This window comes from Aythya ferina (genome assembly GCF_964211825.1).
Source record: "Aythya ferina genome assembly, chromosome: 2".
Lineage (NCBI taxonomy): Eukaryota > Metazoa > Chordata > Aves > Anseriformes > Anatidae > Aythya > Aythya ferina.
The window spans coordinates 3,147,419-3,174,700 of NC_140297.1; the positions used below are offsets into that span (position 1 = coordinate 3,147,419).

The following is a 27,282-nucleotide window of genomic DNA, read 5'->3' on the forward strand; positions in this document are numbered from 1 at the left end:
CTGACCTGCACTAATTGTAAAAGGGCTGATTGAGGCTGTGGGGCAATGGGGTGGACCTCCTGGCTCCTGTAGGGCTTGGGAGGCTGCTGTAGGGATGAGAGGCCCCGCTGGCAGGAGGGTTTCACCCCCAGTGGGGTGGGATCAGTCCCGATGTGGCCGTACTGCTGCTGACGGCCGTGTGCCGCTCCCAGCGGGGCCGTGGCCCTGGCCTGGCAGAACAACGTGGTCAGCAGAAAAGATACTGGCTTGGGAAACCTCCAAAAGCGATTGCTTAAATGTGCTGTTTTGTACACCAAAGCAGCTCATCCACCGCTCAGATACAGGGCACCTTCTACTGGTGTGAAAATCTCAGCTCGTTTCCCTTCCCGTTGCTCCTCGCTTTGTCACAGTGCTAGGATCCCAGTGGCACAGTTCATATTGTACTAAAATCGGTGACTTTAGTGGGATCCCGCCAACATCTGTGGGGTTTGGAGCAGTCTAAGCTCACAAACATCCCACAAAAAAGCATCTCCCTGCCCTTCTACAGCTCCCTGCTGGAGGCAGGACTGTCCCTCTCCTTAGACCTGCAGCTGAGGTCTGCGAATACAAAACTTCTTGAGGTGCAGTGGGTCATCTTGGGGCGTAAGGAGCCAATTTATCCCTTCTGACACGGACACAAGAAGCAGGGAGCTGAGCTGTGTCCTCCTATCTCATCGCTCTTTCCTTTCCGAGGCAAAGCCACCCCATGCACGTGGTCCTGCCTCCGCGTCACCCCATGCTTGCCCCATAGCCCTGCAACCCTGTTCCCTGGAAGCATCTCCAGGGACTCCCTTTCCAGGGAAAAAGGCACTTTATTGCAGGCCACTTGATTAGGAAATTTTGACTTGCTTTGCGCCGTTGTGCCCTACTAGAAAGAGGAAAGAGAAAGCCAGAGGACTGGAGGCACACGTACGTGCCTCCAGTCTAGGTGTGCATACTGGAGAATGGAGCAAATTTGGTTAAAACTGGTTTTCTGGAGCAAGCAGCCTTCTATTTTAAGAAGCTTCTGCTATCTCGAACTGCACGGCAGCAAAAAAAAATAAATAAAAATCAGTAAAACCTCGTCTGGCATGTGTGAAATCCTATTAACCCGTGGCCCGTGCTAATGTGCGGGGGCAGGAACGAGCCGTAGAGTAGGAGAGCCCATCCTGCTGTTCTTCCTTGTAACGGGACGCTTCCAGCGGGGAGGCCAACACAAATATTTGTAGCACGGGCAGGGGCTGCCCGAAGGGAGCCGCGGCAGCAGGACCGCTCCTGTCCCCGGGCAGGAGGTGACATCACCCGGATTCCTTCACTGAGGAATGCAGGATTTGGCCTCTTCCCTGCCACTAATTGCTTTTTAAAAACAGGCCTGCCCAGGGGGGGCACGTTTCACCCAGCCCCGTCCATCTCACACCCCAAAGCGCCCCCAATTCCTCTTCTTTTCCACGGCGTTTGCAGGGCTGCTGCACAGATGGGCATGTCGAAATTGGTCATTTCCCCAAATCGCAGGGAAAAGCACCCAAACTTCCACGAGTGGGGGCCAGTCAGGGACCTGGGAAGCTGGTGGGGGAGCGATGAGCCCTTCTTGGGGCTGGCCAGGATGGGCTGAGGACGTGCACGGACTTCTCTGCAGGGTGAAGAGCTGCGAGCACAAGAGGAGCCCATTCGAGGGTATGGTGATGACCCCATTTCTTGATCCTATGAAGCTCAACAACCCTGTTGTGAGTTTCTGAGTTCAGGATTTCTCTGTTATCACAGTTTTGGATACGCCGACGTGCAGAGCATTCTGGTTGAGCACAGGTAGGGCTTGGAGTGGTGGGGCTACCCTGAGCAAAGCCAAAATTCCCCTTCCACCCAACCCTTGACTCCTCCGTAGGGTTGAGCATCGCCCACGGCCCCTTGAGCTCACACCCTTCCACCCCTGGCTCTGCTCTGGCTCCAACTTCAGCCACCACCACTGGAAAATTGAGGGGGTCACTGACGTTCACATGTCATCAGCGCTTCCACCGGCCTCGGCGGCAGCGGCGGGTCAGTTCCTGTGGGCTGGAGGCGCTGCCGTCATTTCAATAGCTGGAACTAGGTGTAGATGTCCTGCCCCGCTCCGGGTCCGAGGGGGTGATTGAGTGGATGGAAAGGCACCACATTTTTTCACTCTCGGGGCCTGAAAGAGGATGGCCGGCAGGAAACGAGAGCGTTGTTCTCCAAGGCAGGGGTGGTGTTGCTCCTGCGCCGATTCTTTAATTTTCCGTCGGGTTTATGGAAATTGTTGGCTGTTGCAGCCGGACGATTAAATGCAGAGAGGAGGAGAAGGGCTCCGGCCAACGGGGAAAAAAAAAATCATGCTTGATCAGCTGAATTCTTGAAATGGGGATGGAGTGAGGACGTCTGAATGGAGAGCAGCAGAGCAGGGTCCTGGGGGTGGGGAGATGTGGCACCAGGTGTGCCGGGCACGGGTTTGTTGAGCTATGGTCATGGGAGCTGGTGGAATAGATAAATCCAGTGGGGATGGAGGTAAAGGGATGGTGGTGGAGCAATGCCGTGACATTTTGTTAAGGGTGTAGGCAGAAGGGGGATGCGCATCCAAGCTGGACACAATGGGGTAGATGCTTGGGGCAAGACGGGCAGGTGGGACAGAGGGGCAGGACCATGAGGCAGGTGGACCTCTTGGGGTCACCCCAGAGGTGGCACGGCAGCTCTGAGGTTGGCTGTAGAGGGTTGAGGTGAAGGCTCCCAGGTTTTGAGGGCGATAGGGACCCAACAAACAGCCAGGAACGAAGATGGTGATGGATGAAGTTCTGAAAACAATGCGAGGAAGCTCACAGGCTCTGTGCTCCTAACGTCTCAGCGGGATGGATGCTGCTCTGGGGCTCTGCTCCAGCTCCTTGCTGCACTCATGTCCAGAAGGGCTCTACCTCACCCGTCCACGTGCAGATCATCCTGCTGGAAAGCAACTTGTGGGTTTGGTTCCCATCAGGGCAGGGAGCTGTGCTGTTACTGAGCCTTTCTCAGGAACACAGGAGGTGTGGAGGCTTCTTCATTTTTTTCTCTCCGGAGGCTAAAGGGAGGACGCCTCAAAAAGGAAGGGAGGGAAAGGGCCAGAGGTGGAAGGAGGGAATTTTCAGGAAGATCTTCCCACAGCTTCATCTTCCTTCACCTCCTGGTAACGGCCAGGTCACTGACCGCAGCTGCTCACTCCAGAAAAATTTCAGGAGGTTTCCTGGAATACCGAAGCACGGTGGGCTGGGGGATCCAGATGTTGCTGGAGCCCTGCTGAAGAAGAAAACCTCGCTCAGCCAGCAGCAAAAAGCATCCCAATACCCTCCTGTAGGTGTAACTGGTGCCCTGGCCTGGCATTTCTGAGAGCTGTTTATCACACAGTGGAGGAGGATCGGGGTTTATTTCCTTTTGTACTCTTTGCTTTGTATTTTCCATGCTGTTTCACTCTTTAAGCAATGTTGAAATCAACAGAGCCGGCTCTGGGCAGTGAGCTTCGAAGAAAAGAAACATGAGCACAAGACCGGGAGCCCAGGAAGGGGCTCGGTGAATGTCACAGGGGGATTTCAGTGTTATTGATGATTAAACAGTGACTGCAGCATCCTCTGTAACCCATCTCAGCCTCGCAGTGCAGAAAACCTGCTTGGGGACCAGCCAAGTACCCGGCAGGGGGGTGTTTGGGCCCTGTGCCCACCCCAGCAATGCCATGGGTACCGCGGGCCCCTCTGCATCCCAGTGAGCAGTTCAGGGTTTGGTGTCAGCTGCTCATTGCTCTACCAAACCTGCACCATGCACCTGGCGCTCTCTTGGGAAGATCCCCACCTCGGGGAGCATCCTGTTGTATCAGCACAGAGAGCAGAAATCCTCATTTGGCTTCCCACCTGGCCCAGCCCCGAGCACCGGAGCAGTGCTGGCTCAGCCCCGCGGCCCTTCCCCTGCCAGATGCAGAGGTTCCCCCATGCCAAAGGCGAGGAAGGGCTGTCCACCTCCTCCTCCCGCATCTCCCCCTCCTCCCCTTCCGCCTCAGACCCGCTCATTCATGAAAAAAAAAATGCCTGTTGGGCGGACGCGGACAGAGGAATTAGCCTTGGCGCGTTCCTCTGCCTCGCGTTGGCCAAGGGAGGTCGTAGGCTCAGAGGGTTTTAATCTTTGTTTTCACAGCTGGATCCGATATCGCCCTTTCTTCTCTCCGCCTTTTTATAGCTGCTCCCTGCCCACGAGCAACCTGTTGCAGAGCAGAGCGGGAGCGTGGAGCACAACCTGCCGCCGGCTTCCCCGGGGGCAGCGAGCTCCCACCTCGGGACCGACCACCCGCACGGCCCCACATCTTCATTAAGGATTATTTTAATCCCCTAAGAGATTTACGGTCTCCTCCTGGGGTCCTGTGCCCACGAGGGCAATGCTGCAGTGAGGAAGGTGCCATCTCAGGAGGATCCTCTGAGAGCATCCAGCTGGACCTGGCTGCCTCCCTGCGGGCACCACGTGGGGTGAAGGCGTCCCAGCAGCGTGGTCCATCCTTTGGTAGGCAGCAAGGTGGGACGTCTGCGCGTGGGGTAGGAGGGGGCCGTACCAAACCAGCCTGGGGACATCACCGAGTGGGGTGCTGTAGGGTTTGGTGGTGCTGGCGTAGGGTTTGGTGGTGCTGGCGTAGGGTTTGGTGGTGCTGGCGTAGGGTTTGGTGGTGCTGGCGTAGGGTTTGGTGGTGCTGGTGTAGGGTTTTTTGTACTGGTGTAGGACTTGGTGGTGCTGGTGTAGAGCTTGGTCATGCTCATGGTGTAGGAGGTGCTGTAGGGTTTGGTGGAGGTGGTGTAGGTGTTTGGTGGAGGTGATATAGGGTTTGGTGGTGCTGGTGTAGGGTTTGGTGGTGCTGATACAGGGCTTGGTGGTGCTGGTGAAGAGCATGGTGGAGGTGGTGTAGGGCATAGCGATGCTGATGTATGTCTTGGTGGAGGTGGTGTAGGGTTTGGTGGTGCTGGTATAGGGCTTGGTGGAGGTGGTGTAGGGTTTGGAGGATGTGGTGTAGGGCTTGGTGGTGCTGGTGTAGGGTTTGGTGGTGCTGCTGTAGGGCTTGGTAGCACTGATGTACAATTCGATGGTTCTGGTGCAGGGCTTGGTGGAGGTGGCATGCAGTTTGGTGGTGCTGGTATAGGGTTTGGTGGTGCTGGTGTACGATCTGGTGGCACTGGTGGCACTGGCACTGGTTTGGATAACTGTCCCATGCAGCAGACAGGCAGGTGGGTGCCCAAGGCTCAGACCTCTGGCTCTGAAGGTCTTCTTGATGCCAAAATGTGCTTCAGGAACCAGCACAGCCAGATGGGACCAGCTCCGTTCCCACCTGGATGCCAGCTTGAGGCCATGGGGCCCTCCCCTTTGGCACAGGGGACCTGGTGGTGTCTAGACATGAATTTTGATGTGATCCCTCATGCAGGGACCACCAACCTCTCCAGGGAGCTTCCCCATCCTGCCCAGCCCGTGCTCTCCTTCAGATCACATCACCCATCCTTCACGGTGCCCCAGGGCAGAAACTGGACAGCTCGCCCAGCGCCGGGCACTCCTTTGGGCATTTCTCTCTTCTATTCCTCTTTTTGGCATGTAGACACAACAGTTTAAACATCTCTGTGTATAATTATCTAAGCACTCATTTAAATATTTACTGGTGATACTGGGGTGACTGTAAATCTCGGTCAGAGAGTAGAAACCTGCCCCGGTCACTCTGGGACCCCGGCCAGCAGGGTAGGAAAGCACTTGTAGTAATAACGTTTCCTTTTTTTTTTTTTTTCTTCTGTATTTTCTGTGCTGTCTGTTATCTAAGAACAGCTGGCAAGAGCACGTCCAACCCGTTTGTTTCCTCATTTATCACGTTCGAGTCTCTCACTCTCTTCCCTTATAACTATCTTTAAATCTTAATAGTGATGGAAAGACATCACAAAGTCGTGTCCAGGTGCCTGGCACTTCTGCTTTGCCCTTCACTTTGTTGTCTTCAGTATCCTTATGTAGTTGATGATGTTGATGTTGAATGTAGTTGATGGATTGTGTGTGTGGAGGATGCCGGGGGGTCCCTGCTCCTCTGGAGGGGCAGGTGCCATCCATTCCTCCCCGGCCCCAGTGTCCTTGCCGAGATCCCTCGGTCAATAACTGCTCCAGATCCAAGCCTTCCAGGTGTGGAAGGCCTCGGGAGGACATTTTGTGTGGTGTTTACTAAGGAGGGAGCAGGGATAGGTTTGTCGGGAGGAGGGATGGTCTGGGCTCCACCTCAGCTCCTCCAAGCAGGCCTCTCACGGAGGTGCTGGGTTTAGGAGGCCACCGCTGGTTTCTGAGCGGGTCTCAGCACCCCGAGCAGGTGCCACACCACACCAGAAGGATCTTCACCTTCTCACAAGCACGGCAGCTCTTCCAAACCAACCCACGAGGCCTTCAGCCATACTGCTGCTGAAGGCACTAAGGCCTGAGGCCTGCCCGAGGGACAGGGCAGGCACCTGGCTCGCTGCTGGTGGCCTGTAGACCAGGTTGGGTGAAGGTGTGACCACACGTAGAGCATGGACCTGGCTCACACAGCTGGGCTGGATCCCTCATGGGTCCCATTCCCACACAGCTTCGTGGGGACTTGCTCACTACGAGTCCCTGTCCTCACTAGGGCTGTGGTACAGCTCCTCAAATCCACAATACGTTCATTTGCAAATCACAGTTATTTTTGGGGTGGTGAAGAGGCAAAGATAACTTTGGATCGAGTCATTCTGGGCTTCTCCTGCACTCGGGGGTTAATTAATCTCCACCAAATCCCATGTCCAGAGCCATCTTCCCTCCTGTGCTCTGGCTGGGGCAGGCGGACATCTGACAGAGGAGGCATGTGGTGATGGAGGTGTCACCGTCCTTCTTCTTGTTGGAGCTCCTGCAAAAACAGGCAAACTCTCAACATCAGCAACCCACCGGTGTTTGTGCTCCCCACCTTCCTCCTCCCTTTTCCTGGGGCTCTTCCAAGCTCCCCTCTAACATACTGCCCATTGACAGGTGTTAGGGGAAACAAAACCCTTCTGGAACAGCCAGAAACGCGTCCGTTTTTCGGTGCAGCTTGACTTTTTCCAGCATTCCCTCATCTTTCCCGTGCACCCTGGCCTTTTTCCTCTTGATGCACCTCTGCTCAGTGAACCGCTGAAGGAGGAACGACCACGGGGGCGAGGACAGGCGGAGGTGATGCGCCGCGAACTTTTGCACATCCATTGTCGCCCGGGGGAGATCCACTTCCTCTGATTTTTATGGATTTTTGGAATATTTTTCCTACAAGTTCAGGAAGGTCTCCAACAAGCCCAGCCTGGCGGGGCTTCACAGGGCCATGCCGTCGGCCAGCCAGCGCTGGGAACGCCGGCTGGGAAGTTTATTGCTTCCTGTTATGTGCCGTGGTGGGTTGGTGGGGGAGACGTGGGCTCAGCGCCGGCACCAGGTACTGCCCCGGCACACGGGGTGGGGTTGGAAATGGCCCCTTTTCCTCTTTGCTTCTCCGTCTGCTTCAGGAAAGGGAAGCAAATAAAGGGAATAATTGCTCGCTTTGGCCTTTGCGGGGACCTCTGGCTGTTGAGGCAGATCTCCGCCTTTGGTCTGCTTGCTTTGGAGCAAGAACAGACGCAGAGAAATATCCTATAAAGGATATTCACCGAGCAGTGTCCCCACAGGTCCCCATCACGGTACCTTTCTTGCCATCTCTTGGTACATCGGCCTTGAAAACTTAACCAAAGTGTTCCTGACAGACCAAAAAAAAAAAGTGGTTTTGTCAACATCAAAATTTATCTCAGGAATGTGTCCATCACAGCGAAAATTTCAGCTGGGAAGGGCTGGAATAAATCACTTCTGCGCTTCAGCCCAGGCTTAGATGCTTCCTCTGGGCTTTTGTGCTTTGTGATTTAAATCTTATTGTTATTTTCCTTTATTGGATTTTTCTCCTCCTTTTCAAAGTGAAGTGCTTTTACCTTTCCGCAGTTATGATTCAGTGAAATCCCAGGGAAACATTTCGCCACTTTGCAGCAGAAACATTCTTCATCCTGCTCACATCTGGCTTTTTCCTCCAATTACCAACCAAACCAAATTTAACAGGAATTCTGTTTTCTGACCTATCTTCTGGGCCAAATGAGGCCAAAGCGTGGTTCAAACTCTGTGGTGATTGAGAGCTAGAGTTTATATTTTCTGAGTGTATTAAATAAATCAGCTTCCACCTTGTTTTCAAGGTTACCTTTATATTACGCAGCCAACATTGCCAAGGGGTGTTTTCTTTTTCTCAGTTTGGTCCTTGCAAGAGGCAGAGACCCACCGCAGTGTCCTGATCCAGATCGAAACCTTCTCAGGTTGATCCAACAAGAAGAGTTGGGAGCAAAATCACCAAAAACCGAGCCCAATGATGAAGGGGTAGAGGCCTCTGCTCTCTGGGGTTAAATTCTCTTCTTTACACCTCACCATAGTTCTGAAAAGTCCACGCAGAGATTTGTGATGGAGCAGATTTTAGCAACAGACACTGCCATAACATTTTACCCCGCCTGTAAATTTTCTGGCAAGACTGTTTTGAGGTTTTGGCTGAGTCCCTAAGATGTGAGGCAGTCTTCTGCCTCCTTGTCCTTGTCCTCTTCATCCTCCTCCTCCTCCTCTTTATCCTCCTCCCCCACCAGTGCCCCACTCCAGGACGAGCAGAAGACGAGGAGGAGGTTAATGGCAGGAAGAAGGGAATTGGAGACAGGAGGAAGCACTGACGAGGGAGGTTGCCCTTCCCTGAAGCATGTTTACATCTGACAAAAATCTCCATTGAAAGCTGTTTCTGGAACCGTGGTGCTCTGCTCAAGGCACGGGGCTGCAAATAGCAGCCCAGACAAACCAGAAGCACTAACGAAATCAAAACCTGCCTCTTTTTTTTTTTTTTTTCCCTGTTTAGCTGCAATGTTTTAAAGCGTCACCTCTGCTTGCAAAGACAAGACCTCAGCCTGTCAGTGTCATTCACTGGTAACTCTGCAATTCCTACCCGTTTTTCTCTCTTAAGTTTTGCGATATTTGTCTCAACACGGTGACGTTGCTTCCCGGGTCTTGTTTTAAAGAGCAGGCTTGTTATTTGAACAAAGACGCTTTTCTTCATTTTGCGTAGTCACGAAACAGATCAAATGAAAAACCAAAAGGTGCAAATTAGGGAAGAAAAGGAACCCTGTGCAATGCAGCACAGAGCTTTGGAGACTCAGGACCAGGCTGGCTACCTATGTCTGCTACTCACCACTGCAGGCAGGGAGACGTAGCAGCAGATATTACTGTAATTAGTGGCAGCAGTTACTCATTTTAATGGGACGTCCAAGAGAAACACATCCAAACCAACGCCTGGCTGGAGAGGTGGCTCCCAGCAGCCAAAAGCGCTCGAGCTTGCATTACTTCCACTCCCCTCCATCCCCACCGTTGTTTCTTGTTTGGTGCCAAGCACCAAGTGGAGCCAGGACACGGGACGCTGCAGAGCGAGTCAGGAGGTGCCTGTTGCTGCTTTAGCCTCTAACATTTATTTATGGCTAGAGAAGCTCTGTTTGGTCTCCAGTGGCTGCCTTGGAAGGAAGAAAACACAAGCAGTTTATGAGGGCGCATATCCCTGCCGTTCTCTACTATTACCCTGGCTACACGCAGCGAAGGTTTTGGCATGCATGCAACCTGCTCGGAGGGTGAAAACCCAACTAAAGCATGCAGGAGAAAACGCTCAGCCTCCAGCTCTCTGCCTTCTTCCCCAGGTGATGCTTTGGCTCGGGGAGATCGGAACCACACGATCCCTACCAGTGTGGCTGCTGGAGCTACTGGAGCAGCCGGCGCCCTGCTCTCCCAAAGTGTGGCCGCCCCAAGAAGATGTCCACCAAGAGAGATTGCTGTGTGTATAAATAACCCGCACGGTTTGAAAGCAGAGGGTCTGGAGAGGCTGCTGTGGGACCCATGGGACCGGGACGGTGCCGAGCTGCCTTTTATCTCCCAGCCGCTGCCTGCGCTCCTGCAGAGCCTGGAAGTTGTTCTCAGCTGGTTATTTTTAACGAACTAATAATACTTCTCCGCGCCTCCATCCTGCACCCGCTGGGGCTGGTGGAAGTCTTGCCACGCTCCGCGGTGGGAATGAGGTTTTGGTGGCCATCCCTCAGGTCTGCTGGGTCTCACGGTCCTTCCGAGGTCGCTGGTGTGAAACGCGCTGGAAGCCGGATGGGAGAAGGCTCCCAGGGACCACGCGGTGGCCCCTGTGGAGGTGCCCACCAGGTGTCCCACCACGTTGTCCCCAGACGTGAAGGACCCTGCCCCTCCAGCCTGCGGGAGGCCAGACCCAGCCCTGAGATGTTCTCAGGGGTACCATGAGAATTTTCTCCTTCTCCGTGGGGTCCTGGTGGTCCAGGGAGGTCGGGGCATTGCTGGAGGAGCTCTCCAGCCCTGGTGGAACCAGGTCCATATCACCCCAAGTCCTTTGAGAGTGCAAGCTTTGTAGGCATGCTAAGGACATAAGTTGAAGCATGAAGCTAGGGTCATGACCATTTAACCTCTTTAGGGTTTCACTCCCCCCAAAATCCCTCCCTGGACCTGTTTTCCCCTAGCGTGGCAGCCACCCCTCAAGGGTGCGTTCACCCCTACCTCAAACTTTCTGGAATATAAGGATTTTCCCACCTGCCTATCAGAGATGGCTACTTCTGAACAACGAATTAAGCGACCGATTAATTAAATGAAATGCTTTTTGGAAAACCGGAGCAAATATCCTGCTTTGTCAGGACCTTCCTGGGCTAAAAGTTCCCGAGGAGCCACATGTTCTCTAATGTCATTCCCCTCGATCACAATGTGCCTCCTCCCTCGCTGTCCCCCCTCAAAGGCTGAGTCAGATCCTTTTTTGTGACTTGCTGGCTGCTGCTTCCTTCTCCTCCTGGGGAGAATTTCTGCCTCTGCTTTCACCCAGCAGCTACCTGGAGCCCCAGCACTGATCCCACCGCTGCCAACAACTCCCCATGGGCAGAGCAGGGACGAGAGGTGCCCCCAGACCACCAGGAGGGAGGGTTTCTTCTCCACTTCCCTTAGGCTTTATGCACATTCCCACACTTATTTCTTTTCCCTTCTGCAACGAAGCCAGAATGTGTATTCCAAAGCCCTTCCCCATCCTTTTTCTACCCTCTGCCCCCATCCAGCTGCTCTGAGGGAGCACCACATCTTCCAGAGAAAGCCTCGCCTCAAGGAACACCAATGCAGGACCTTCACATTGCCTTTCCTTGCTGCTGAGCCTCACCTCTTTCTTACTTTTTTTTTACTTTTTTTTTTTTTTTTTTTTCCACCAGCTCTCTGCCCGAGAAACCTTGGCCAAAACGCGTTTTCCACATGTTCCCTATTAGTCATGCTCTCTGTCTTACAAATCTGTTACCAGCGCCGCTAGCTGATGCTATTAATTTACTTCCAGCCGGCTCCAGAGCTCGGCAGCAAAATTCCAGGCAGCGTTCCTAAAACCAGACCCGGCGGCTTGTTTGGATTTAAAACCTCCTTCCCCTCCCCTCCAGGATACAACTTCCACCTTCTCCCAAGGCTTGGGGAGAACCCAGCGAGGTGTGGAAGCAGGAGGTCTGGGTGGGAGCGGGGCTGCCCCAGAGGCGGGGTCTTCAGCGCCTTAAATTCGTCCCCGGAGCTCCGGTTTCCAGAGGCTGGGGCATGGCTTGACCACGGCGGTGGCGGCGGCAGGAGTTTATCTAGGGCAAGGCGCAGGAATGCCGACGGAGGAGGGCAAGCCGCCGCAAGAAGCACCATGTCTCCGTGAGTACGTTTCCCATTGTCTTCCCTGCAGTTTAAACAACTGGGTGGGAAGCGAGCGGAAAGGAAGGACGTCCAGCGAGCACGGAAAAAGAAGAAAATTCTTTTTTTTCCCTTCTATTATTCTTGTTTTGTTCTGCTATTATTCTTTTCTTTTCTTTTTTTTTTTTTTTTTCTCCCTGTTCTGCTTAGTTTAGCCTCGGCTTTTCAAGTTTCCCCAGTCGCAACAGTCGTGCCTGCGACTGCACAGAGGGGTCAGTGGATTTGGGGACGTAAACACGATGTGAACGTGGAGCCAGCAGCTCATTCCTGGCTAAAATTGTCGCTATCCTAAAACTCTGCTGCCAGGAGGAGAGGTCCAGCCGCTCACTGTGCAGCGTGTGCCCTGTGTGCACCTCGTGCACGGCAGCAGGGCTGGAGAAATGTGCAGGCGGGTGGCTGTGAATGAATGGATTTCCGAGCCGGAGGGATGGGAGGTCCTCTCAGGGGATGTCCGTGGCAGATAATTGAGCTACAAAAGCCACCAAATCCCCTCCATCTACCTGCTGCAGACCTGGGAAGCCATTCCCCAGGGGCTCGGCTGCCTGCCCTCTCCACTCAGTGGAGGAATGAGGGCTGCAGCACATGGAAAATGCAAAAATCCAGTTGTTGTGCTTCGATAGCCAGCAGCGTGCAGAGATGAGATACAGTCCTTGCCTGTTATCCTCCCCAGCAGCAAAAGTGAATGAATCCTTCCTCAGAAGCTTGCTTGTGTTAGAATTGGTTTAAAAATGTTCGTATAATGCTCTCCCCCTGCAATTAAAGGCATTGAAATCCCACGGCACTGCCTTCCCCACCGACACGTCGCAGGCCAAGCATGGCAAACAGAACCGAGCTGGCCCTATGAGGGTTTCTGCCCTCGTTTCCCCTGGTCCAGGGGCTGCAGGAGCTGATTCCTGTAGATGTTTCTGAGGGTTTGGGACAGCACCGACAGCTCTGCCCCATAGCTGGCATCCTCTGAGCACTTCCTCAAAGCCCCAGCCCCCTGTTTCTGCTGGTTTGTGGCCTCTCTCCCTGATGCAGGGGGGTTGTGAATGTTTTTATACCAACGTTGTGGGGTGCTACTTTCTGAAACCTGCCTCCCAGAGGAGTCAGTGGGTGCTTTGCTAACAATCCTGGCTAACAGGATTATTATAATTAGGATCCGAAGTTGAGTGTTTGCTCCAAAATCCACCGTTACCTGGGGCAGGCCTTCGCTGCTCCAGCCAAACTGCTGCTGGGAGGGGACTCCAGTCTGTGTGGATCGTGTCACAGAACCACGGCATGGTTTGGGTTGGAAGGGACCTTAAAAATAATCTAATTTCAACTTGTGCCATGCCCAGGGCCCCCTGTCCCCAGCCCAGGCTGCCCCCAGCGCCATCCAGCCTGGCCTTGGGCACTGCCAGGGATGGGGCACCCACAGCTCCTCTGGGCAGCCTGGGCCAGGCCTCACCGCCCTCTGAGTGAAAGATTTCTTCCTTATATCTAATCTAAATCTCCCCTCTTTTAGTTTAAAGCCATTCCCCTTGTCCTATCCCTACCCAGAGTCCCTCCCCAGCTGTCTCACAGCCCCTTCAGGCCCTGGCAGGCCGCTGGGAGGTCCCCCCAGTCCCTGAGTGACCCTTGTGAAATGCTGGATAATCCCCAGGGCCCACCTCAGGCGAGCACCGAGCTGACAAACGAACTGCTCTCTGGGACATTTGATGTCCATTTTTTTAGAACAAGCCCAATCTGGGGCTCACAGATAATTGGGGAAGCAGACAGTGGATGAGCACCCACATGGGGACCATGGGGCCAGGTCCCCATGTGTTCCATGCAGCCCCCAGCCCAGCTTTGGATGGACACAGATGCTCCAGAGGTGGAGGCACGGAGACCCACAGCAAGAAATCAGCACCCTGGTGCCTTCCCCTCCTACACCCTGTCAGCTGGAGATTGGCTAAGCACTAGGATTAATCCTACAAATTGCCTGAGGCCCCATCTTGCCCTAAAGGAGCAGGGACACAATGCAGAGGGAGGGTTGGAGATGCTTTTAAGTGTGCCTGAAAGAAAGAAAAGGTGCTCAAAGGGGACGCTTTCCTATCTCACCCCAAAATAAACAACACAATGCTAAACCCAAATTCTTCAATAAAGCAAGGAGAGCTCTGTGGGGTCACTTTCCACATTATTCTGCAGCTGTTGTATCCGTGGCAGCATTTCTGTATTGACCATCAGGTCCGAGGCGCCACTTTTGGGGCAGGAGATGAGGATTTCTGCTCCCAGTAGCGTTGTGCTTCTCCAGGTAAGCTGAGGGCAGAGAGGAGACCATCCCCAGCCCTGCTGGCTGGGCTGAGCTCTTTCCCTGCTCCCTGCCCCGGTTCCTCCAGCTGCAGGACAGGAATTACAGCCCCCAGCACCATCTGCGGTGCTCCCGCGGCCCCAGCCTGGCGTGTGAAGACCTGGGGCTTTGGGTTCGCAGAGGTTTTGTTTGATCTAGAAATAGCAGGGTTAGAAAATTCCATCTGCCGGCTCTTGAGAGCCCTGGAAGAATTGAGCTGGAGCTCGATGCCTCCGGCCGCGCGAAGGGGAGCGCTGTGCAAACCAGAGCTGCTTGGCTCCCGTCCTAAGAAGCAGCGTGAGCAAAATAACATTCCAGGAAGGCAAAAACGTGGAGAACAGAGCGAGTCACGTTCGTGTCCTGCTCCTGTGCCGGCTGCTGCTCACGGCTGCTCCCACCCCGTGCCCGAGTGGGTGCTGGGGTCCAAGCCTCCCCTGAAAACTTCAGGGGGGGATTTTGTGTCTCCCTCCTGGACATTCACCCCTGTAAATGAGGGCTGTGGAGCAGCAGGGAGGTTTGGGAAGGTTTGGTTCTCCACCTGCGGAGCCATCACACACCCCACACCAACCCGCCTGTGCCCACGCCCATGTGCTCAGCTCCGTCATCCAGCACCAACCATCCCCTCTTCGCTCCCATTTTGCAGCTGGGACTGGGCTCACTGGTGCCCAGTTCACCACCTGCCATCAGGGGCACAGCTCCGAGGCTGGGGGTGATCCGGAGCAGGGACGCAGGGGTGCAGAAATTCCTGCAATTACCGCCTGCCTTTAATGATGCCTGGGGCATCCCAATTTGCTTGGGCTGAGCCCTCACTCCCACAAATGAAGCTAAACACAAAGCTGTTCTTCTTCCTGCCCAGCTGTCCAGGTCTTCTGAAACGTGCGTGGTTTTCCTTGCAAGCTTTTGAAGGTTTATTTTTAAAGCAGTCTGCATTTGATTTAGGCATGTTTTGCTTTGTTTTTCGAACGGAACTTGAAAGGGACATCAGCCTGTAAATATAAATATTCCCATTCTTTCGCTGATTCTTTGCATTTTTCTGGGTTTGCTAATGAAAGACATTTCAGCATCCCCTGCTCTCGCTCAGCCCATGGGATGAAAGCAAGAGACTATCCCAAGTTACGGATGTTTTGGGTACCTAGGTGGCCTCCGTGGTGCACTGCATTCATTTTTAGTCACCCAAGCCCTTCCTACAGCTGAGCAATGTCTTGAAACAGGCAACAAAATGTGAAGCTGGGATGCTGCGATGTTTACTTACAGCTCTGTTGTCTTCCCCCCTTCTCCCTGCAGGTTATAACTGAGTAGCCCTTATGACCAACATGAGCTGGAGCTTCCTCACCCGCCTGCTAGAAGAGATTCACAATCACTCCACCTTCGTGGGGAAGGTCTGGCTCACCGTGCTCATCGTCTTCCGCATCGTCTTGACGGCGGTCGGCGGGGAGTCCATCTACTCGGATGAGCAGAGCAAGTTCACCTGTAACACCAAGCAGCCCGGCTGCGACAACGTCTGCTACGATGCCTTCGCACCGCTGTCGCACGTCAGGTTCTGGGTCTTCCAGATCATCATGATCTCCACCCCTTCGGTCATGTACCTGGGCTACGCCATCCACAGGATCGCCCGGTCGGCGGAGGAGGAGAAGAAGTTCAAGGGGTTCAAGAAGAAGAAGCAGTTTGCTCTGAACTGGCAGGCGGTGCGCAACATGGAGGACCCGATGGAGGCAGACGAGGAGGAGCCCATGATCTCCGATGACACGGCAGACAACGAGAAAGCCAAAGCCAAGCCCAAGAGCAAAGAGCCACAAAAGCACGACGGGCGGAGGCGCATCCAGCAAGAAGGACTGATGAAAATCTACGTCTTCCAGCTACTTACCAGGGCTTCGTTTGAAGTTTGCTTTTTGATAGGGCAGTATTTGCTCTACGGTTTCGAGGTGGAAGCTTATTTTGTCTGCAACAGACTCCCCTGCCCTCACACCGTGGACTGCTTCGTGTCCCGGCCGACAGAGAAGACGATCTTTCTGCTGGTGATGTACGTCGTGAGCTGCCTGTGCTTACTCCTCAACATGTGTGAGATGTTTCACCTGGGCTTCGGGACCATCCGGGACGCCATTCGCAACCGGAAAATCAACAGCTTCAGGCAGCCCCCCTACAACTACGCCTACCCGAAGAACATCTCCTGCCCTCCCGAGTACAACCTGGTGGTGAAATCTGAGAAGTCCACCAAGATCCCCAACAGCCTGATGGCTCACGAGCAGAACCTGGCGAACGTCGCCCAGGAGCAGCAGTGCACCAGCCCAGACGAGAATATCCCCGCAGACCTGTCCACCCTCCACAAACACTTGCGAGTGGCCCAGGAGCAGCTGGACATAGCGTTTCAGAGCTACAGCAGCACCCAGGCCAACACGCAGCCCTCTCGAACCAGCAGCCCTGCCTCAGGGGGCACGGTGGTGGAGCAGAACAGGGCCAACACCGCCCAGGAGAAACAAAGCGCGAAACCTAAGGCCTCCTTGGAGAAAGGGAGCTCCAGCAGTAAAGATGGAAAGACGTCTGTATGGATATAGCTTGAGAGGGCAGCGTACGTGCGGTTTTATTTTGCTTTGTTTCTGGTTTTCGGTATTGTCTTGAGTTCATTTCGCAGGGCACAGACGCAACTTTGATACAGAAGTCAAGAGAGAAAATTCAGACCAGTTTAGTGCTGTCTTCCGGTGCATTAACAAAAGACGTTTCCTTCCTCTTCCCAACGCGTTCTCCAGCTGGGAAACTCCAGCGAGCAACCGCAAACGCCGCATCCCGCTGGGACCAGCCGCGAGCAGGCAGCGCGAGGACGCAGCACTGTAGGTCAAATAGCGTTTAATTACTAAATACCCTTAATCAAAATTAACTTCTGATCCCTCCATGGGAAGGGAAAACGACCGGTCCGTGGCGTGAACTTCGACGACATGCTGCCCTGCCTGAACCTGCAGACCTCAGGCATCGCCGAGGGCGGCAGAGACGCGTGCTGTGAGCAAGGGCCCAACACCCACACCGCAAACACAGCACAGGAGGTTTTCATCTTTTGGTCCCCTGGGCTGAAACACCAAGCAACTACGACTGACCACCCTCGCAGAGGCGGTGGGAAGCTCTGCGGTCAGGGTGTTTGCAGCAAACCGCTGCTCCACATCATCAGAAAGTGCCTTTATGCAACCAGGAAAACAAAATCGCAAAGGGTTTCGACTACGTGGTTTGCTAATTCGAGCAGAGATGGGAAGATCGGCGTCGGCAGATTTGTTTTTCTGTTTAATCAAACCCTTCTAACTAGTGGCAGAGAGCAGATCTATGCATCGCGTGTACATGGGGTGTGCGTGCACACACGTATATACATGGACCCATGAACATGCCTGTGTGAATATAGATGTAGAGAGAGAGATATAAATGTAATATCAACCCTCTGGTGATTTTACAGCCTTCCAGCCTCACCGGGCCACGGGCAGGTTTCCACACACTTGTCTGGGGGCTCAGCAGCAGCTCCTGCTTCCCTGGGGGCCAGCAGCAAGAAGGTTTCCCCTGGTTTATGGACAGCTTCTTTTGGCCTCACTTGGTTTTAGGGTGAGTTTGGGGAGCTAAGCTCCAAGGCTCCTGCTAGTGCTGGATGTGCTTTGTCAGGATGGTTTCATGCCAGGAGCTGAGACGTCCCTCAGATGCTTGAGGCTTGGCAGATGCTCTTGCAAGACTCAAACAGTTGATTCACCACCATGGCCAAGGTCATGTTTGACGTGAAGGAAGCGAATCCTTTCTGAGCACAGCACCATCCCTGTGCTGTGCTGTTCCTCATGGCTGTGCCAGCACGCAAGTCCCCATGAATTTCTCATCCACTGGATGGGTGTAACTTCTTGGTGGGCATCTTTCTCCTGTCCCTCAGATCAGTCTCTGAAAGCCTCACGGGTGCCAGTTGTCACGGGACAGCCCTTGGGGACCTGAGGGTGGCCTTCAACACCTCGTTACGGCACCAGAGCTGTGCAATGCCTTTGGGGAACAGTGCTGGTAGCAAAAAAGAGATCAGAAAGATGCAAAGAAACATCCTATGAGGTATCCAGCTGCAAATATTCAGCTTGCTTTTGGGGAAGAGTCTGGGGAGCAGCTTCAGGCTTGTTCCTGGTCCCGCTGAGGGCACTGGAGAAATGCCCGGAGCGCTGCCTGCTCTCGCTGCTGGAGATCTTCCCCTTGAAAAAGCCCAAACGAATCCAGGAGGAGGATCAGCACCTCCTCACAGCAGCAAGGGGCAGCAGCAGCACACCCTGGTCATGTGGAGGGATGCTTTCTGCCATGAATTCTCCATGAAGGGCTCATAGAGTTCACACCGTGGTGGTAGGACACACATATCACACGGCTGGAGGGAGCGGGTGCTGGTGGGTGAGCTCCTGAAGGTGCAGGGAGGGCACAAGAGGAGCTCCGGGTGGACATTTGCCCCCAGGCAATTACAGCAGACACCAACCTGTCCCGCACACTGATGGGAAATCCTCACCGAGGGAATCCCCCGTGTGGCCTGAGCACGTCCTGGTGACCCTGGTGGTCACTGCCAGCGATGGGGTGAGGTCGTGGGGCTCTCTCAGGAGCCCACGATAGATCTGTTTCCACACCTGCAGGTTCAGAGATGCTCAGAGCAATGGGGCTGGAAAGGAACAAGGATCTTCTCACCAACTTGCCAGCATCAAACACATCCCCAAAGGCTAGCACCAACCCCTCACTGCCACCCCTGGCTTCTCCTCTGCTCAGCAGACACGAAGAGCTGCTTCTTCCCTTCGTGTCTGCAGAAGGTTTGGGGTGCCTGAAGATGGTCTGTCTCTTTTTTTTTTTATTATTTTTATTTTTTATTTTCATACCATGGATCCAGCATGAGGAGAGGGGTTTGGGATGCTCTTGGTCCTGCAGCAGATCCGCAGCCTCCTCCTCACCCTGTGCAACACGCACACGCTGTTTTCCATAGTGGGAGCCGATAATTGCAATATTGACGAGTGCTGGAGCCGGGGCAGACACTCGGGGGATCGATACCAGCTCCTCATCGGGCAGGGCAACCGCTCGCTTGGCCGCCCTCCCAGCCAGCCCTGCTCATCTCCAGGGCTTGAAACCTTCTCTTGCATCAAAGTCTTTGCGTATGGGGGCCGATCTCGCATCCCTATTTCTTTTTTCCAAGCGTTTTGACAGGGACCAGAGCACACAAGCCATGGCAGGACTGCTCGGTGCCGGAGAGGGACGCAGGGTATCCTGCCAGGCCCCATTAACTCCTCTCACTCTGAGTCAGGCACGCATAGAGGGTTATAATTATAATAATATTATTATTGTATTGCTCACTTCCTCCTTTCCTCCTCCGCTGCTTGGCCCCTGAAGCCCTCAGGACGTTGTGTCTTCCACTGAGCCACCACCAGCAACGCGACCGGCGCGCACTGAGCAGCTCCTTCCAGGGCAGGAGGAGCAAGCCCACCTCCATCTGGGGACAGAAGGCAAGGAAGGGAAAAAAAAAAAAAACAAAAAAAAAAAAAAACAAAAAAAAAAAAAACAGAGCCACAAGCCCAAAAAAAAACCCTCACAAGCCCCACCGGCAGCCGGAGGAATTTCAAGTAGACGACTGGCAGCGTCGGCCGCAGAGGAGACGCCAGGAGAATAATTAACGCTTCGCTTTTCTTCCTGCAGGTCATTTTGTTCACGCTCCGGACGGGTTTAGCTCTGTAGCTGAACTAATCATAAATGTTGACACTCTCGCTAAGCTTTGCCGGGTAAAGCGCCCGCCCTCGCGTTTCTGTTCTTCCTATTCAGGGCCAGGAATGTCCCGCTAAAAGCCAGATTACCTTGTTGCTTGCATTGCATTCCTCTGGGAAATACTTGAACTTAACTCGAGGCCATAACCAGTCTGTGCTGTTATGAAGTTTCTGGGATTTTTTTTTTGTTGTTGGTTTGTCAATTTTTTTTTTTTTTTTATGTACTAACTGTATTTGTACTAGAAAACCTTTGAGTATGAGGTTGAATCTCTAAGTATTTTTTTCAGTGTAAATGTTCCATCTGGGCTGTGGTTAGAAAACGAAGCACTGGGCAAAGGAGGGATACATCAGCCCGCCTCTTCAACCGGCTATTCCACATCCATTACTAATAAATGGAATAAAACTTACATTTTGTTACAGTACGCAGAGCGTGTGATGTTTCCGTGTGAAGGGGGCTGACTGTTGATGAGGAGACATTCTTCCCAACCTCTCATTTGCCTGGTTTAACCATATAAGACCTCTATTTTCCCAGATACAGCCATAAATCACCGCAAAATATTTTTGCCTTAAGAAGCAGTTGACCTTCGGGTTGTTTGGGATGTGTTGTCTCTCTCTGATGAATCACTGCCTGCAGCTCCTTCAGGCGTGGAGCTGAAAATGCTTAGGAAAAGCCTCTACCCCGAAAAGTGAGAAAACTTCTCCGAGGCTGGGAGAAGTCAGGAGCAAAGCTTAGCAAACGCTGGGAGAGCCCTTGTGAGAAAACCTGCTTTTTGGAGAGCCCTCGGTCCTCGCCCCTCCCATTAACTGGCAGGAGCATTCACTCACAACTGCCGTCCAAAGAGTCTTCAGGAAACGGATTTGGGGCGGAAACGTGCATTTTTTGCTGTTTTTCTGACAGCTGGGCTGTCTCTACGACTCCTCCGGCAGAGCAGGAGCCGCTCCCCCCAGGAGACGAAGGGGAACGGGACCCTGTGAGGCGTCCTTGAGGACGGCCGGTGGTCAGAGGCCCCTCGTAGGGCACCCACTTTGCGGTGCTACACAAAGCTGAACAAATAATTGTGGACGGGAGTTTGTGTGCTCTGAGGAAAAAAAATGGAGCAAATGAATGTTTGGCAGCAGCGTTGAGCCACAGGTGGGCGGCTGGGGGTAGCTGCTGTGGGCACAGCAGTAGTGGCAGGATAAGGGGGAATGGCTTTAAGCTAAAAGAGGGGAGATTTGGATTAGATGTGAGGAAAAAGTCCTTCACTCAGAGGGTGGTGAGGCCCTGGTGCAGGCTGCTTCAAGGAGCTGTGGGTGCCCCGTCCCTGGCAGTGCCCAAGGCCAGGTTGGATGGGGCTGGGGGCAGCCTGGAGCCCCTGGGGAGGTGGAGGGTGGGCAAGAGGCTCCCCATGTCTGCCTCGTCCATGGGGCCAAAGCTGGATCCAGCTGTGGGTACACGGTGGCTGTTACCCCTGGGGGCTCAGCCCAGCTCTAAAAACACAACAAAAAGCAATGAGAGGCATCACTTCTCCACATCCCCAGCTGGCTCAGCCACCCTGTGTGCAGCTCCCCCAAAACACCAGCCCCATCAGCCGTGTTTTAGGGCTCAGTGTGTTGTGCCTTGGGGCCACCCCATTTATTTGGGGCCAGCTGATCCCGCCATACCCAGGGCAGCAGAAAGGACTCAACCACAAGCGACAGGCACCCCTCAGCTGGTGGACGAGCCCCAGGCTGACCAACCAGGGCCACACCAGGCCCTTGAGAGCCGCCCGTCTCTTGGGAGCCACCCCAAGGAACGCCACCAGAATGGGCGAGCAGTTGGCTGGGTTGACCAGGCGGCCCTAGAGGATTCGGCGGCCAGGTCTACCCGATGGGTGAGGACAGCGCAGGGGGCGTGGTCACACATGGAGGGCGCGGTTTGACGGGGGCGTGGCTTAAAACGGGGGGGGGCGTGGCTTGTATCCAAGGGGCGTGTCCCTCCTCGCCCCGCCCCGCCGGCAGGTGGCGCCCGGCGGACACACACAAGATGGCGGCGGCGGCGGGAGGAGGAGGCGGCGGCCCGCCCTGACAGCCCGTTACCCCGCCGCCATGTTGGTGAGGGCGGGCCTGCCCGGCCTGCGGCGCCTGTGGGGGCGCGGAGGGGGGAGAAGGGCCGGGAGCGGGGCCGGGGCCGCCGCCGCCGCCGCTTGGTGCTTCCCGGTGGGCCGGGCGCTGCTGAGCGTGCGGGGAGCCGAGGCCGCCATCTTCCTGCAGGGGCTGCTCACCAATGACGTCACGCGGCTGGCGGGGGCGGGGCCAGGGCCGGGGGAAGGCGCCGCGGCCCTCGTCCCGCGGGCGCTCTACGCGCATGCGCTCAACGTGCAGGGCCGCTGCCTCTACGATCTCATCCTCTACAGGTGAGACCAACCCCGGGGGGGGGGGGGGAGATGGGCGAGACCATTGCCAGGTCTCGGGGGGGGGAGCCTCGGAGCCTGCGCTGTTGCCATGGAAACGGGGGCGCGCGGCCTGCTGGCATAATTCTAATAAAGTGATAATTCTAATAAATATTCTAATAAATATTCTAAAAAATATTCTAATAAATATTCTAATAATTCTAATAAAGGTTATTCTTCTAATCATTCTAATTATGTATCTTTATCATTCGCATAAAACGATAATTATTTTATTTTGTCATTATTAAAAATGATATTTCTTTATGTTATCATCACAAAATGATCATTACCACAAGTATAATTATTTTATTTTGTTTTACCGTTATTAAACATGATATGTTTTATTTTATCATCAGAAAGTGATCATTGCCACAAAAAGATAATTATTTATTTTTTTATCATCATTATAAAATGATAATTTTAGTGTACTTTACCATCATAAAAATTTAGTTTTTATCATTATTTTAAAACTATATTTCTTATTCTATCATTATCATATTTTTTTTTAATTTTATCATTATCATACAATGATAAGTCCTGTCAGTAGCGGTCACCCACCCTCCCGTAAGAAACTTTGTACGTTATGTCTTTAAAATTAAAAAAAAAAGTACCGAAAGCAGCTCCTCTGTTTGATTTTCCTCACTGGCTGTCAGTTCTGTGAATTATCCCACAGCAAATTACAATAACCTGATTTTTTAAAGCAGCCCTCCCAGCAGGTCCAGTGCCTGAGGAGCTGTCTGGATGGTGCCCAAGGGGTTCGGGTTCTCCACTCACTGCAATTAACGGGGTCATTAGCACAAGCAGGGTGTCCGGCACTAATTACACTTCACTGCCACCTGAACCAGGTGTGAGAGGGGAAATGTGTAAGCCAGTGAATAAACATCCCATTTATATCTCCAGGTCACTCGCTCAGTAATGAAAGGCCCAAAAATGAAGGCCAAAAGATGGAACTGGCAGTCTGCTTCTTGAGCTGTTTATGGTCTGGAAGAGAACAAGAAAAATATGTGTCAAAAATACGCTCTAGGTGACCCAGCTTGAGCAGGGGGGTTGGCCTGGATGATCTCTGGAGGTCCCTTCCAACCTCAGCCGTTCTGTGATTATTTTGTTACAGGGTGCCGAGTGCTGTCCTTGCCTGCAGCAGCATTCCCCAGATCTCTGGCTTCGGACCAGGCTCAAGATAATAATGCCTGTTTGCTTCCCTGACCTTGTAGGTGTTGCTTTTTTTAGGCTTCACGAGAGTCCAGAAGAAGAGCCACACATCCTGCTGGAGTGTGACAGCAGCGTGCTGGACGCCATACAGAAACATCTGAAACTGTACAAGATCCGGAGGAAAGTAAACATTGTCCCCTGCCTTGACCTTTCTTTGTGGGCCGTCATCCCTGGGGAGCAGGCTGGAGATATCTCTGGCTCCCTTGCACAATGTGCAGACCAGGCTCTGGTTTTAACTCCTGACCCCAGGACAGAAGTCATGGGGTGGAGACTGGTTACAAAGAAAGGAGCAAATCTGACAGAGGTCATCCCTGGGAGTCGTATCGGGAGCATTCAGGATTACCACAGGCACAGGTATAAGCAAGGTAAAGCCAAAACCTGCTTTGCACTCTGGATTTTAGATAAATACATTTCTTTATGATGAGAGTCTTATTATCAGAGACCGGTGGAATAAATTATAAAAGCCACAGGGGAATGCCTCAGTGTGCTTAACTTTTTAGTAAAGGCAGGAATTGTTTGCTAATTTAAGGATAAGACTCATCCAGTAGTTACAATTCCGGCCTGTGACAGAATTAGTATTTGAGTCCAGTTTCCCATTACAAAAATTGTGGGATTGTGGGTCAGCGAAAGATAAAGGGGATTATTCATTTTCTTAGAAGGGAATTTCTGTGGTTTGAGTCATTTTGATTATTTTGGAGTTATCCACAATCTACGTGTTTTTCTTGTTGCTAAGGAAGGACAAGGAAACACCCTGACATACTTTCCTAGAAATGTATGACTGGATTTGCAGTTATTTTGGGGGCCAAGGAGCGTATGTTTGACTTGAGAAGGAATTCGGTCCTGCACGCCTCCGTGCCTGTGCAGAGCTCCCATTGATTTCACTATGTCCACATAGACAGTGGAATAAAATAATTAGCAGACAGAAAGATGTGGGTCCTCTGCTAATAAACAACGATCACAACCTGAGTGTCTGGTACAGAAAAGCAAACTGTGAATGGGTCACAGTGGGCTGGACCGCCGTGGTGTGCTGCCTCCCAGAAATACCAGCACTAGTCTTGCTTGCTACTACAAAAAGCCAGGCCCAGCACTGCTTCAAAAAAAAATAATAAAGATATGTCATTGTTCACAAAAGAAGCAGTCATAGCTACCCATACAGCGTTTGACAGTTGGCTGGATTACTTTTGCTAGCTTTGAAGAAAATAACTCATTGATGAGTTCTCTTCTCCTGTGGGAGAAGAGAATTTTGCCATAAGCAGTAAATGTATGTTGATGCCTTCTTATGGGAGCCTGTATTGCTCTGGTTGCTTCGAATTTCCACCACTATCCCTATGAAGTGCTTTAAGCTTCACAAGATGAGGATTTAGTGCAGTTTTTCCAGTTATCTTTTAAAATAATCTTTGCTAACCCTGATATTTACAGCTAGCGGTTTCATTAAGGCCCAGACCAGATTACTGGCAAGCTCATTACTTCACATTGCTTCTTTTCACCTCTCATTTGATAACACAGAGGAAACATACTCCAGAAATCTAAAATACTGAAGATCTTGCTGTGTTTACACGTTGTTTTTACTCCTTTCCTAGGAATTCCTGAAGGTGTGAAGGATCTCCCTCCTGGAGTAGCCCTCCCGCTGGAATCCAACCTGGCCTTCATGAACGGCGTCAGCTTTACCAAAGGCTGCTACGTGGGACAGGAGTTAACAGCCAGGACCCACCACATGGGTGTCATTCGCAAACGTCTGGTGCCGGTGCAGTTCTCAGTTCCTCTTCCCCAGGAGAGCATTCCCGAGGGTGCCGAGATCTTGACTGAATCGGGAAAGTCAGCTGGCAAGTTCCGGGCTGGAGGAGATGAACTCGGCATAGCTTTGCTGAGGCTGGCTAATATAAACGAACCACTCTGCCTAAAAGTAGCGGGTGATAAGGTGAAGCTCACCGCAAGGATCCCTGAGTGGTGGCCAAAAACTGCTAGCAAATAAATGAGGAGGCGCCGCTTGCACATTTGCCTTATTGAGAATATTTGTGTGTGACAAGCTTGGGAAGGTGACTGTGCCTTCAGCTGTTGTTTGTGGTGTTCGGTGAGGGGGTGTGTGAGCAGAATGCTTCAAATTGGGCTTAAACAGCAGGAGCCCAAACCAACAGTGAGTGCTGCTGACTGTAAAGCTTTGTGCAGAGACCCTTACGCAGGGAAGCACACCTTTCTCTGAGGGTGCCCCTTGTTTATTTGGACTCCTGCTGAATCTTTAGTCCACCGCTTGCTCCATCAAGCTGCATTCTGCACGGGGTGCTGTGTGTATTGAGAGACCAAAGTGAGTGATGGGGCAGGAGTATCACCAGTGTATGCACTGAAGTTTTGTGTTCAGAATTACCAATCTGTGGTATTATAATTTTTCATTGGAGAGCATGCTGCACTTAACCTTGAATAGGATGTATCGTTGCTATACTCAGGCTGAAGTGTTCATTGCAAAACACTCATTGCATTGAGCTTCTTATTAAACTTGCTGATTGGGTGGGTATTTTTTTTTTCCCACCACTCTAACTTCTAATTGTGCTCAGGAAGAGGAATAAATTGTACTTCTCCTTTCAAATCTGCATTTAATACATCATGCAAGAAATGTGGGAAAGCTCTCAAAGTATCCCTGTCCTGTTTCTTGCCTCATAGCCAGCAGAGGGTGCGCAGCCAGAGCAACCTGCACCGAGCTCCTGTGCCGTTGCTCACCTTGGCCACGCGTGCTTTGTTCACTCCAACAACTGTTCAGAGAGAAAAGTGATATTTTATGGAAATGAGGTGTGCAGGGGCACACCCTGGAGTGGCCATTGTATTGGTGTACTGGTGCTTGGCTGAACAATCTATTACTATAAGCACCTTCCCTCCAGCGTTACTGATTGAGTTGCCAACAACAATTGAGGGGGGGATTTTTTGGCACCTCTGTAATTTGTACGTGAATGTGTGCACAGTTACACAGGAGGAAAGATTCCTTACTGTGTTTCAGTTATGCTGGTGTAGTTGCAAATGAAGGTAATGGCAGGTGAAGGTGTTGTGATTAAATGCAAAAAAACACTAAGGCCACATGCCTTGTAATCTTGTAGAAAAATCCTCTGAACTTTCCTGAAGGCTTTGGCAGGGGTAACACAGCTGGAGAAGGGACAGCGTGCCCCCACATCACACTGAGGTGCTCTCTCTTCCCTCTGTGTTAGCTGCAGTCTCTGGGGCAGGGGTTAGTGCTCAGCCTGGTGCTTGGGGCTGGATTTTCACCATGTTCACTTCTCTGGCTGCTTCATCACCACACTTTTCTTCCAGTAGTTCTCTGTGTCCCTCATACAAAAAGCCCGTTATGGACGAGTTCCTGCTGCCATCCCTTGCTGAGGTTTTCTCCGTCCACTGTCCCCTCTGGGTTTTCAGAGCAGCCCAATACTTCAGGGTGTCTTTGCTGCTTTTTGCTATCTCCTGCTGCTCTTCTTTGAGCTTGTTCCTGCTTCTGCAAACGATGTATCCATCTCTCTGTGCCCCAAAGCCAGACAGATCTGTGCCTGTCAACCTGTGGTAATTTATAGGAGCCCTATGTATTTTTATATTACGATAAATCCATTACATGTTCAGTCTTGTATTTCCATGGGTGATGAAGGGGGTGTTGAGAGAGTTTAGCGGGTGGCTAAAAAAGCTCTTGTATGCATATTTGTAACAAAAAACCATCCAAAGCGTGTTCTATTACTGTGAAGGGAATTTATCTGTGAAAAAAATGCTCATATTGCTTAAAGCTCATTAAGCTTGCTGTGAAATGAATCTGTGGAATATCTCATTAAAAGTTTATTGTATCAGTAATTTAAATGCGACTTCTCTTAGAGAGAGAGACATC

At 52.4% G+C, this 27,282-nt stretch overlaps 2 protein-coding genes across 7 annotated transcripts in view; both read left to right on the forward strand.

Annotated features, from left to right (window-relative positions):
* Positions 1-20,234, forward strand: part of GJC2 (gap junction protein gamma 2) — a 29,730-nt gene extending 9,496 nt beyond the window's left edge. For 2 of the 6 annotated variants that reach the window (XM_084508316.1, XM_084508317.1), the window contains one exon: positions 15,374-20,234. In XM_084508316.1, coding sequence (XP_084364442.1) covers positions 15,394-16,641 — 1,248 coding nt within the window. In that variant the 5' untranslated portion in view covers positions 15,374-15,393 and the 3' untranslated portion in view covers positions 16,642-20,234. Of the gene's footprint in view, positions 1-4,352; positions 4,528-11,302; positions 11,765-15,373 lie in introns of those variants that run through there. The other 4 variants (XM_084508319.1, XM_084508320.1, XM_084508318.1 and 1 more) reach the window with 4 other exon arrangements.
* A 1,602-nt stretch (positions 20,235-21,836) lies between these two features.
* On the forward strand, positions 21,837-27,248 carry IBA57 (iron-sulfur cluster assembly factor IBA57). Its single transcript, XM_084508802.1, has 3 exons — positions 21,837-22,187; positions 23,451-23,797; positions 25,013-27,248. Exons 1-3 carry the CDS (start codon positions 21,880-21,882, stop codon positions 25,402-25,404), a joined length of 1,047 nt encoding a protein of 348 aa, XP_084364928.1. The 5' UTR covers positions 21,837-21,879; the 3' UTR covers positions 25,405-27,248.
* The last annotated feature ends 34 nt before the right edge of the window (positions 27,249-27,282 follow it).